Source organism: Pipistrellus kuhlii, unplaced genomic scaffold (assembly GCF_014108245.1).
Source record: "Pipistrellus kuhlii isolate mPipKuh1 unplaced genomic scaffold, mPipKuh1.p scaffold_m20_p_45, whole genome shotgun sequence".
Taxonomy (NCBI): domain Eukaryota; kingdom Metazoa; phylum Chordata; class Mammalia; order Chiroptera; family Vespertilionidae; genus Pipistrellus; species Pipistrellus kuhlii.
In genome coordinates, this window is record NW_023425546.1 from 1324403 (window position 1) to 1336751 (window position 12349).

At 40.7% G+C, this 12349-nt stretch overlaps 1 protein-coding gene across 3 annotated transcripts in view; it reads left to right on the plus strand.

Annotated features, from left to right (window-relative positions):
• TBCEL (tubulin folding cofactor E like) overlaps window positions 1-12349 on the plus strand; it is a 70577-nt gene that overhangs the window by 33178 nt on the left and 25050 nt on the right. For all 3 annotated transcript variants that reach the window (XM_045572346.1, XM_036412610.2, XM_045572345.1), the window contains exons 4-7: window positions 3656-3837; window positions 5351-5607; window positions 8901-9027; window positions 10533-10649. In XM_045572346.1, coding sequence (XP_045428302.1) covers window positions 3656-3837; window positions 5351-5607; window positions 8901-9027; window positions 10533-10649 — 683 coding nt within the window. The remainder of the gene's footprint in view (window positions 1-3655; window positions 3838-5350; window positions 5608-8900; window positions 9028-10532; window positions 10650-12349) is intronic.

Consider the following 12349-nt stretch of genomic DNA (forward strand, 5'->3'; position numbering starts at 1 on the left):
AACACAGTTCGCATGAGTACTCCGCCTTTTCTCCACCGAGACCGAGCTGCCCTGACCTTCACGCCGCAGTGATGTGACGGCCCAGGGTGGCCTGCGTATCTGCCCTCAGTGGAGTTTGTAGGTCCTCTGTGTATGCTCTCTGTAGTTTGTTTTCAAGTAAATAATTGCTGCTACTGCCCTTCTGGTGTCTTTTCCAGTTTATTTTTGTTTTCATCATTGCTTTATATTTGTCCTTAACCTTAAACATGATTGATCTCAGTCTTCTAGAACATAAATCAGAACACAGAGAGATGGGAGACATACAGCAAAAGAATATTGATTTTGAGGATTGATTTAACTCTGCTAGGCTACAAAAAGGTCACAGTTTTTAGACATTTCAACCCCATTGCAGCCCATAGATCTGATTGCCAAAAAGATATTTGTTTCTGTCCATAACTAAGTTTATTCAGCCAGTATTTGACATAGCAAAGTGGAACAAAATACTGTAATATCATTTGCTCTTGTAGTGTTTTGAATGCTATGTGTAACTCCTTATGTAGTTTAAACTACTGGCTGCTATGTGTCCAGACTAAGATCAGTGTGACTGAGAAGGGTAATACTATGGGGGAAGCAAAGATTTGTCTCTGTCCTTCCAAAGTCGGGCGTCTTTGTGTTAAAACAAGATGCATTTTTTTTTAGCTTTTGACTTGAATTTTTATCTAACTAGATTTTACTCTGACTTTTCCCATGGTATCTTCTGTTTCTTCCCTTTCTTATCAAAATCATTTTATAAAAGAGTTGAGAGGAGGGAAGTATTAGCTACTCAGGTGAGGTAGAGAATAGCTTGGGTAGAAGTTACAGATTGTTGTCTTATAATGCTTGTCCCATTTTTCCTAAAACTGTAATTTTTTTTCTTTTTAGAAGCCTGAGTAGAGGGCCCCCTCTCAAATAATAGAATGTGGAGACTTAAAGGAGATACGAGTTCAGCTCCATGTTTCTGCACATGAGCCTGCTCAGCTCACTCCAGCTGGAAGCGGTTTCTGTTGGTTGGTTGGTTTTTAGAAGTTAAAAAAGAGAAGTCAGTGGGCTGCCCTAGAAACTTACTGCATGCTTGCCCGTCTTTACTATTAGGACATTTTTCTGCCATAAGTAGGTTTACCTGTGTAAGGTGTTACATTTTTCAGAATCTTACTATTAATTTATGGTTACCCTAAAATACTTTCTAATTTCAGCTTTGTAAATAAAATATTTATTTGTTTTGAACATCTATTATTTTTTCTGCTTTAATTATTAGACTGTAGTCTAACATTGTCTTTTTGGGATATTCCAGGGCTAGTAAGTCATTGTTCTAATCTTTATTCTCATTGGACTGTAGGGTAGATGCAGCCTTGGGAAAGGTTACATCAGTATCTGTTCGCTTTGGGAATTCTTCCAGAAATTGCTTTAAAAAACCCTTAAATTATCATATTTTGAGTATTTTCCTTTAAAAAAAAACACGATATGACATATTAGTTCATACTAAACTTATTTAGCAGTAATTACATTTATTGAATGATTTTGTGCATTAACTTATGCAATAAACATTAAGTGCCGCAGTGTAGTAGTGAATGAAGAAGGTTAAGTGCTGTCCCGCTTTCCTAGAGTTTACGTTCTCCTGGGCAAGGGAACCAGCTTCTAAAAGAAGTGCACTCACCATGAGCAGGGCTGGCACCCGTGCCTCCTTGAATTCCGCCAGCCGTCCAGTGAAAAGTATGGTTGCTATTTTCTCTGTGTTCCGAATGAGGAAACTGAGTTTTGGAAAGCTTTAAGACACAACTAGGAAGTATTGGGACCTGGTCTGGCCCCTCAACCAGTGCTGCCTACTAGTATTCTGCTAACTCCTTTTCTCCTAACTTCATTTACCACATTGCCTGGCTCTGCATGTTTAAACACTCAGTGGGCTTCTAGCACTTTATGTTACTTTAAGCCTAGTTCTCATTTTTTTCTGGTTATATTTATAATTTACTAGTTGTGGTACATGTGATAGAAATTCCAAGTTCCCCAAAGAATGCTGGAAACCACTGGTAATGCCAAGCCCTGTATGTACTATGGTTTTTGTATGTGAATGCATGTATTTCATGGCTGCTCTCTGGCATACCCAAAGCGCCAGCATCCCTGCTATTGTGCCTTGGCGTCATTATTAAGTGAAAGAAGGATTGCTTGAAGAACAGTCCATAGGATAACCGGATGGCGACCAAATGACTGATGAGTGGGTGGGGCAGGTGGTGTATGCAGGGTGGGCACCTGGACAAAGGGGTGATTTCTGTCCTGGGGGCAAAGAGCCGGACAGAACGAGATGTAATCATGCTACTCACAGTGGCACCTGATTTAAAACTTGTGACTTATTTCTGGAATTTTTCATTTAATACTTTCATACCATGATTGCCTGTGGGTAACTGTGGAAAGCAGAGCTGCAGATAGGGGGCGACTGTCTATTGGGAAGGACCATGGGTTAACTTTAGATTTGCCTTTCTGATTTTTAACTTGAGATTTGGCTTTTGTGATTCTGAAACCTGATTTAACACAAGATGTCAAATATTTAACGTCTCTGAGGCTCATTTTCTTAATTTGTTAAAATAGAAATAGTATTAATCATCTAGCAAGTTGTTGGGGCTTGTAGTGCAAGAAGCTATGCAGAGTCTATTGCTACACAAAGCCAGTAGCTAAGGTCAGTAATGCTCAGGTCCTTTTTAAAATTGTTGTGTCTACCAGTTTACTAGTTAAATTATTAAATTTATGATCATGTTTTCTTTCTTATTATATAGTTCTTGGGCTTTTTTTTACATTTTTAGCGAATATATTTTAAAGTTTAGTACCTCTCTGACCCAAGCTGCACCTGTTTTCTAGTGATTGTGGCTCTGTAGTCAAGTTTGAACACCTGAATTGTTACTTTGTGGTCTTTAATCAAGTAATTATTAAAATATATCTTTATTGTTGAAAGGATTATAGATGTCCCCTTGCACTCCCCTTCTCCCCCCGCCCCCTCGCCCTTCACTACACTATTGTCTGTGTTCATGGGTTATGCATACATGCATACGAATTCCTTGGTTAATCTCTCTTCACCACCTACCCCCTCACACTGAGATTTGTCAGTCTGCTCCATGTTTCTGACTCTGGGTCTATTATGTCCATCAGTTTATTTTATTCACTAGATTCCACATATGAATGAGATCATGTGATACTTGTCTTTCTCTGGCTGGCTCATTTCACTTAGCCTTAATGTTGTAATGAGGGTGGAAGAAAAAAGGAAATATTCAAAGAGGATTACAAAGAGGACCCAAACTGAGCTCTTTAATAACTTGTAGTCTAAATTGTCTTTTTTCCATTTATCAAAGAGAATATCAGAATAAAAACCTTGCCAAAGGCAACAATGGAAAGCTTTTTGTTTGTACCATTACTTTTCTGTTCTGACACTGTTTCATAGAAGGAGATTGTTATTTGCCAAGATTTGTTGAAATTATTTATGCCACTCTGGGTACTGTCACTAAATAGAATTCCCCAATGTGAATGATCCTTTGTCTGGAGAGCCACTCGCTTAGGCTCTGAACATGATTGCTATTTAGATCCTCTGTCTGAACATGATTGCTATTTAGAAACTCTGATTATTGCCTGATATTCTTTTTTTTTCTCTCCCTAGGTCAGTAAAATTGTGTCAAATGTTCCCCAGTTGGAGTTTCTAAACCTGAGTTCCAACCCTCTGAATTTGTCAGTTTTAGAAAGAACAAGTGCTGGGTCCTTCTCTGGGGTTCGAAAACTTGTCCTCAATAACAGCAAAGCCTCCTGGGAGACAGTGCACACGATCCTGCAGGAGCTGCCAGAGTAAGCAGGAGCACATGCTGGGAGGCTGGTGCACTGCCTGGGCATGGAATCCCCATGCCCTGCCGCTCAGAAATACTAGGCCTGCAAGACAATGGGGAGCGGTTACCAATGCGTAACTCAGGAGTGTTCTCACTGGAATGCTCGCTCAGTGTTGGGTAACATAGGATATGCTGATCTTTGGCTAGAAAATAGCCCTGAGAATAGCACTTATCATTTCTAGATCAACCCAGCCTTTCTCCATTTTAATCTTCTGATTACCTGGTTTCAGAATTTTGCCTCACCTTTTCTTTAGTGGAAAAAATAATCACAGTATCTCTAAAATATATTAACACTCAGATTATTGTAATACATAGCTGGCCTCATTGGAAATAAACCTGGTATTTATTCTTTTCAATATTTTATGTAAGAAATTATACTCTTGTCATTTTAGAGATACTTTGTTAATTTGTTTTTATCTATCTTTAAATATGCATAAATGTTCAAAGGAAGTAGTTTAAAGAAATATGTGAATCTGTAGATTTTTTACTGTATAAATATAAAAATATCAAAGCTTTTCAGAATTTGGTCTCACCCCATTTATTCCACTTTAGCTTCCCACTATCAATCTAGTGAGATTGGTTTCCTCATGCCTGCAGCATCCAACATGGCACAGGATGATGTTCTACTTTTTAATCATACTAGAGGTCCGGTGCATGAATTCATGCATGTGTGGGGTCCCTTGGCTTGGCTTCTTGCAATCCAGTTTTGGCCTGAATCCAGGTGCTGGGCCTCTAGTATGCTTATAAGGTCTTTGGTTAATCGCTTCCCGCCCTCCCTCCTCCCCACTCCTCCCTTCCCTCTGAGATTCATCAGTCTGTTCCATGTTCCCATGCCTGTGCATTGAGCGTCTGCCCCTGGTGGTCAGTGCGCATCATAGCTACTGGTTAAACAGACACTTAGCATATTAGGCTTTTATATATATATATATGGCCTTTGATAAGCTAATTAACCTCTCTGAGCTCTATTTCCTTGTCTATAAAATGGGCATAACTAGATCTACCTTGCAGAAATAGAAGAACAGTCAGTCTATAAAGCATCTGGCATGGGGCCTGACACAGGGTAGAAATTCAATAAATGGTAGATATTATTTATGTTCTAAATATTTGTTCATGTTATTTCTGGAATTTTCTTCCATCTTCTCTCAACTTGTACAAGTCTGCCCCTCCTTCAAGATTATGCATCCTTACCTGATTATTCTAACACAATTTTAATTCCATGCCTCTATTAAATACCTTTGTACATACAGTTAGTACTGCTTAATTAAGCACAAAGTTAATTTAGTTCTGGGTTATATCTTCCTCTGCCGTGGTCTCAGCTGTATTTTAGCTTCAGGAAGATATCTGTATTTTCCCTGTAACACCTAGCAGAGGCTCACACATAGTAGCACTTATTTATTTCTTCAATTAATGAAAATAGGTGCCAAGTAGGAAGTTAACTGCTCTATACAATGAAATATTTCTCTTTTTCTCTCCAGTTTGGAGGAGCTCTTCCTGTGCCTTAATGACTATGAAACAGTGTCTTGTCCTTCTATTTGCTGTCATTCTTTGAAGCTCCTACATATAACAGACAATAATCTCCAAGACTGGACTGAAATACGAAAGTTAGGAGCAATGTTTCCTTCGCTGGATACCCTGGTCCTGGCCAACAACCACCTGAATGCTATTGAGGAGCCTGATGACTCACTGGCCAGGTTGTTTCCTAACCTGCGATCTATCAGCCTCCACAAGTCAGGTGAGGTATTGGCTTGTTCTCAGTCCCATATGACCTGAGCTGAGCTTATGCATGAAAGTCAGTGCAAGTATATTCCTGCAGTCAGCTCTGCCTTCTTAGAGGACCGTTTCCAGAAGCGACCTGCAGGTGCCTGGGGATCAGCTGAATTTAAGGCATTCATTGTCATAAATCAAGTGGCATAGCATTATATTAGTTATTTACATTTTGTATGTTAAAGGGGTCATGCTGTGAAAGGAGTGAAATTGATGAATTGTATAATAAAAGGCAGACTAGAAAGAATATAAGGAATTGCAAAGTAGACCATATTGTGTGGATTTAGGATAGCGAATCCCAACCTGGTGTGCCTCTCAAATTTTCTCTTCTCTTTTCTAGTACTTACATATTTGATTGCCAGTTTGTTGCCATCTAATTCTGTGTATCACAGGAGTGAATATTTTTAGCTGATTTAAAAAAAATTAACAAACTTTATTTTTTAGAGCAGTTTAGAGTCACATCAAAATAGAGCAGAAAGTTTCTGCATGTCCCCTCCCTTCACACAAGCACAACCTCCCCACTCTCAGCATCCCAGCACCAGTGATACCTTTGTTACAATGGAACCTGCGATACATGCCCTCACCACCTAGTTTACCGTAGGGTCGTTCCTGGTAGTACACATTTCTGGGTTTGGAATATTTATAATGACAAGTACTTAACCACTGAGTATAATACTTAATAGTCTCACTGCTCTAATGGTCCTCTGTGCTCTGCCCAGTTATCCTCCCTCTCTTCCCAATCCTAGCAACCATTGGTGTTTTCTACTGTTCCCATAGTTTTGCCTTTTCCAAATGTCATGTAGTTGGAATCATACAGCCTTTTCTGATTCTATCACTTAAGTTTCCTTCATGTTTTTTTATGGCTTGATAGCTTATTTATTTTTAGCACTTACATCCTGTGCTAGTCTACTGTCTGGATATACCACAGTTTATTTATCCACTCACAAACTAAAATACATCTTGATTACTTCCAGGTTTTGGCAATTATGAATAAAGCTGTTGTAAACCTCTGTGTGCAGTTTTTCTGTAAATATAAACTTTTCAGTTGATTGGGATAAATAGTAAGGAGGATAATTGCTAAATCATTTGGTAAGAATATGTTTAGTTTTATAAGAAACTGACAAACTGTATCCAAAGTAACATTTTGTACCTGCAATGAGTGAGAATTGCTTCACATCCTTGTCAGCATTTGGTGGTGTCAGGTTTTTGATTTTGCTTATTCTAATAGGTGCATAGTGTTATCTTATTGTTTTAATTTGCAATTCCCTTGTTAGGATTTGGACAGTGATGCAGGCTGTGAAAGAATTCACAGCTGAGAGAAGAGAGAATCTCCGGAGACAGAGGAGAAGTTGAAGAAGTTAACTCTCTACACAGGCCACCAAAATGTTAGGGTTTGGCCGGAGACTTGGGCTGTGGAAGAATTCACAGCTAAAAAAGAGATGCAGAAAGGAAGTTTATTTTACTTTCCAAGAGAGGAAAGGGCTGGTGCATTGCTAATCAATACAGGACAGGGAACAAAAAGGAGCTTCCACTTCTAAAGAATAATGGCTGTCATTGCTAGGCGACAAGGGAGGGAGGGGTTTGTGTTGTATTGAAGTTGAGTGGATACCAGGGGCTGTCTTGGAAAGTTACAGTTTGTTTGCTTTCCAGAAGGTAGTACAGTAGATGCACCAGGGAGGTATCTTACCAGCATTTTCCCTATGCGTGTAAAACAAGCTTAGAGGAAAAGTTTAAAAGAGGCTTCTTTGAGGGGGACTGGGGAAGTGAACTTTCTACTAATTAGAGACTTCTTGGTTGGAGTTATTCTTGAGTTCTGAAAGCAGCAGGGAGGAGGTGGATGCAAGAATGTAGCCTGGAGAGTAGCTTGCCTTGTTCTGCAGTTTGAACAGAGGGGCTATTTGAATCAGAGGAGCTAATATCTTGGGGTTTAATTACCAGGTACTTCTCATAAATTGTGGAAGGCCACAGCAAATAAAAAGAAAGGCCTTTTTTCTGTCTTTACATCCCTATGACATATGATGCTGAATATGTTTTCATATACTTACTTGCCATCTATATATCTCCTGTCTATTCAGGTCTCTCACCCATTTTTAAATCAGATTGTTCATTTTCTTATTGTAGAGTTTTAAGAATTCTTTGTGTATTTTATAGGGTAACAGTCCTTTATCAGATCAGTTTTAGCACATATATTCTCCCTGTCTGTGGCTTTTCTTTTCATTTTCATGACATTGTCTTTTACTGGTAGCCTATTTCTTAAAACAGCTACATAACTTAAAATAGATAACCTACAACAGAGAAAATATAAACAGTTGAATTCACTGTAGAGGGCATAAGTTTTAAAAACTAGTATATTGCATAATGAAGTTGTTTGCCCCTCTGCCCCCGTTGAGCTAATCCATTCTTCCTCCTGGATGGGAATGCCGTGCAAAAGGGAGAGGACGTGTATGTGTGTGTGTGTGTGTGTGTGTGTGTGCGTGGGTGTGGCGGGGGGGGGGGGGGGGGGGGTATCATAACTTGCTCCTCTGTTTTGTGTTCACTGGAGATGAACAGAAATAGGAAGGGATCACGTTCTCTAACATGGAGTCAACGTGCTGTAAAATCGGCAGCTTCATTGTTACAGGAATATGTTTCCAACCACTGCCAAGCAGTGATTTGGTTGATGTATTTACAGCATAGGAAGGATTTCCTTTTAGGAATAGATGAACTTAATTTATTGCATGTTCTTACCCAAAGGTGCAGGTTTGTTGTTTTTGTTTCCTTTAAATTTTGAATTTGTTTTCCCTGTCTCCGAAATCAGGACAGTATGAAAGAGAGTTAATCCTAAGTTTCTGGATCTGTTGAACTTGCCCCATTTTAGAATTTATTAGGTATAAGATTTAAGCCTGATCATAAATGGTCCTGTTCCCGGAGTCTGTACTTGGTGGGAGAGTTGGTCATGTCACCATTCTCTGTACTTATGGCATGCGTCCTGCTTATTGAAATCACGGTGATCCCTTAGAAGATGAATGAATGTCAGAGAGTGAAGGTCTCTCTCCTTGACCTCTGAGATCACAGGGATAGGAGAGACCAGGAAGCCTTTATGCTGTGAAATGTATTCCATTCTTTCCTTGGATAAAATAAATAAATAAATAAATAAAATCAGGATATCTAGTTTACAATTATTTTAGTATTTCACATATTAACTGAAGTTATTTTTCTATGTATATCTTCTTCTTTGTGTACTTTTCTGGATTTATTTAAAAAATATGTTTCTCAAATTAGGTTTGCAGTCCTGGGAAGACATTGACAAACTAAATTCATTCCCTAAACTTGAAGAAGTGAGATTGTTAGGCATTCCTCTTCTGCAGCCATACAGCACCGAGGAGCGCAGGAAGTTGGTCATAGCCAGGTCTGTTGTCCAGTTCCTCTGCCTCCCTCCCCCGGGCCCTGTCATTTCATTGCAGGAAGGAGACACTCTTTAGGAGGGAGTGCGTTATAAGTTGGTCCAATTCGTGAACAGACTGTGCTCGAAGGAGCTGCTTGTGTAGCTTGAAATCCTGAAAGGAAAGGAATGCAATATGATGAGAAAAACGTGAAATGTAATTGGCCTGCCAAGACCACTGCAAAATTTCCTCACCAATCTAATCTATTTTTATACTTTTTTTATATTCATAATATTTGAAGTTCTGTCTTGGGTCCTGAAGTAAAGGTAGGTAGAATCAGCTGTCCTTATTTTCTCTGTTAACATAGTGGTCATTTAAGGTGTAAATACCTAAAATCAGGCTATTGCATTAGTGTAAAACTTAAGAGAGCATTATCTGTATTTTCCGATTATCATAGAGGTTGACTTAGATTTGGCTACTATTTCGTTATCTTCTGCCTTTCCTGCCTCAGACACCCAGACTGCTGAGATGACCGTGCTTTCTGCATGTGCCTCAGCAGCAGCAGAGTTCAGCTGAAGTGTGAGGCACGGAGCACTGAAGTGCTCTCTGTGCCCTCTCACAGCAGTTCCCAAGGAGGGCAGGAGGCTGTAAGGTCCCAGGAAGCAGAGTGGCTACTTAAACTCTGCCCTGCTGACACCCAATAGGGCTTCCCTGCTGCTCTCAGGGACACGCACCTGGACACTGCTCTGAAGAAATTCCAGGAGGAAGAGGTCTTGCTGTGGCTATATTTTTACAAAGCTCTTTTGTAAACATAATAAGCCAATTCCTGAAGTATATGACCAAACGGTATTGACTACTCTATAGACTTCTGTGTCCAATTTGGTACCATTTTAAGCACTTGAAATATGGCCAGTCTGAATTGAAATGTGCTAAATGTGTAAAATATACATTGGATTTCAAACACTTTATATGCCAAAGAGAATGTAAAGTATCTCATGAGTTATTTTTTAGTATTGATTATAGGTTGAAATGATTATATCCTGCATATATTGAGTTAAATACAATATATTATTAAAACAAATTTCGTCTGCTTTATTTTTTTTAAATATGACTGGTAAACCTAGGATACATTTGCCAAATCTTCTTTCACAATGCATCTGCTCTCAGGACATACTGAGTTCTGTGAGATGGAAGGTTTGGCAAATATGTACTAGGGTTAGAGACTATGTGTAAATTACATGTGTGGCTTGCACGGTGTTCAAGTTGGACAATGCAACATTGTCAAGTTGGACAATGTTATTTTGAAGAGTGAGTTGTGATTATAAAAGGGCAGTGTCTCATCCAAAAAGGAAGCTTAAATGTTTTGGGTTCTTTTATATTATGTCCCTTTAGTTTATGTCGGTAGTTGTACACAAGCACAGCTGCATCAAAAGTTCCTTTCAAGAGAATAATGGCTCAAATCAATAATTCTGTTGCCAACGCTAAATGTTTTTCATATCCGAAAATGTCTTCATTTTGGTTTTACTGACAGATTGCCATCAGTTTCCAAACTTAACGGCAGTGTTGTTACTGACGACGAGCGTGAAGACTCGGAGCGGTTTTTCATCCGTTACTATGTCGCCGTTCCGCAGGAAGAAGTGCCGTTCAGGTGAGAACGCATCCACTCAGGGCACTGCGGCAGGCTTCACGGCAGCGTAAGAACTACTTTTGTAGAGCGGAATCTGATAACTGGTTATTGGACCCTCTGAGAGGAGATAGGTGATGGGTTATAAAGCAAAGAAACAGGAAAGCCAACCAATTTCCTCTCGTTTCCCACAGTGTGTTGTGTCTGCCTTGCACGCCTAAGTATTTGGCTGCTTCTGGTAGTTCCCACTTCATACTTCACATCATTGATTTCTTTTTTTAATCCTCTTTGGGGACATATTTTTCGTAACCCACAAATTGGCCTCTTTCACATTGCACCTGCTTTCAGGATATACTGAATTGTGCAATTTGGAAGATTTGGCAAGTGTGTACTAAGTTCAGAGACTATGAAAAAAGATTAGAAAGCAGACAGGAAATAGTAAAGGAATTTAGTATGGTTGAGTATGAAGAGAAATGCTGAGGACTAAATTAACAGTCACCTTTAAGTGTCTAAAGAGTTATTATGTACTAGAGGCCGGTCCATGAAACTCGTGCACAGGGGTGCATTGGGGGGGGGGGGTGTCTCTCAGCCAGGTCTTGGCCTGCAGAGACGCCAGCATCACTCATCCTGGCCTCTAGCCAGAGGTTCCTCCCCTCCCACAGAGCCTCTGGGAATTTGCTTATACTGGGGCCTCCTCGGGGCTCCGGCCTGGGTACTCGGGGGCTTGGGCTTTCAGGTCCGGTTTCCTCACCTGGCATGGTGAGCATCAGCTGCCATGGGAACCTTGCCTCAGGAGTTGCCTCCTTGGACCACACTACTTGAAAGTGTGTGTGTGGGGCGGCCTCGGCAGCAGTGATTTGATGTCCATAGAGTGCCTTCCGGACCACCCCCCCCCACCGCAGCGCCACACTGGTCCCATCTGGACTTCTGGCAGGGGGCTTCCAGTCTGCGACTGGGGCTGCTGGGCTGCAACTGGGGGCTGCAGGTGGAGGACCCCAGCACCCCTAGGGCTCCGTCAGCATCAGGAACTGGAAAGATCCATTTTTCTGATTCTCCCCCTGCCACGGGGACCCTGAGCTTGGGGCCCCACAGGCTCCTTCCCTTCCCACCACAAGGCAGGCTGGGGTGTGCACTCTGGGTGTGCAGACTCCAGGCCCGCAGCCCCAGAGGTCCCTTTCCTCCTGCCACACAGCCTTGGCACACACAGACGCTCCCAGGCCCCTGGCTAGATGCCCCTCCCCTCCCTCTGCGGCCAAGGAGCAGATGCTGGGCTCCCGTTGCCAGGGCAATGCTGCCAGCATCTGCTAAAGGCACCACCATTTTGTTGCGGAGTGATGGCTAATTTACATATTACTCTTTTGTTACATAGGATTATTTGGTGAGGAACTACCTTTAATGCTGTGTAAATATAAAAGGAAATGCAATATATATGTTATAGGTAAAAGAAAATAAATTTCCCAGTTTTCTAGGTGTTGGAAACTATACTCAGGTACTCATAAGTCTTATGCTTTTCTTAATTACTTTAAGAATTATATTAAATCTCCTTTAACATGAGGACTTTGCTGGTAAATTCCCAGTCAGGGCACATAGCTAAGTTGCAGGTTCAATCCCTGGTTAGGCCAGGTGTGGGAGGCAATTGATTGATGTTTTTAAAAGAAAAAGACTTAAGTCCAGGAAGCACAGAGTTCCAAACAAAGTGAACCCAAAGAGGCCCACACCAAGAC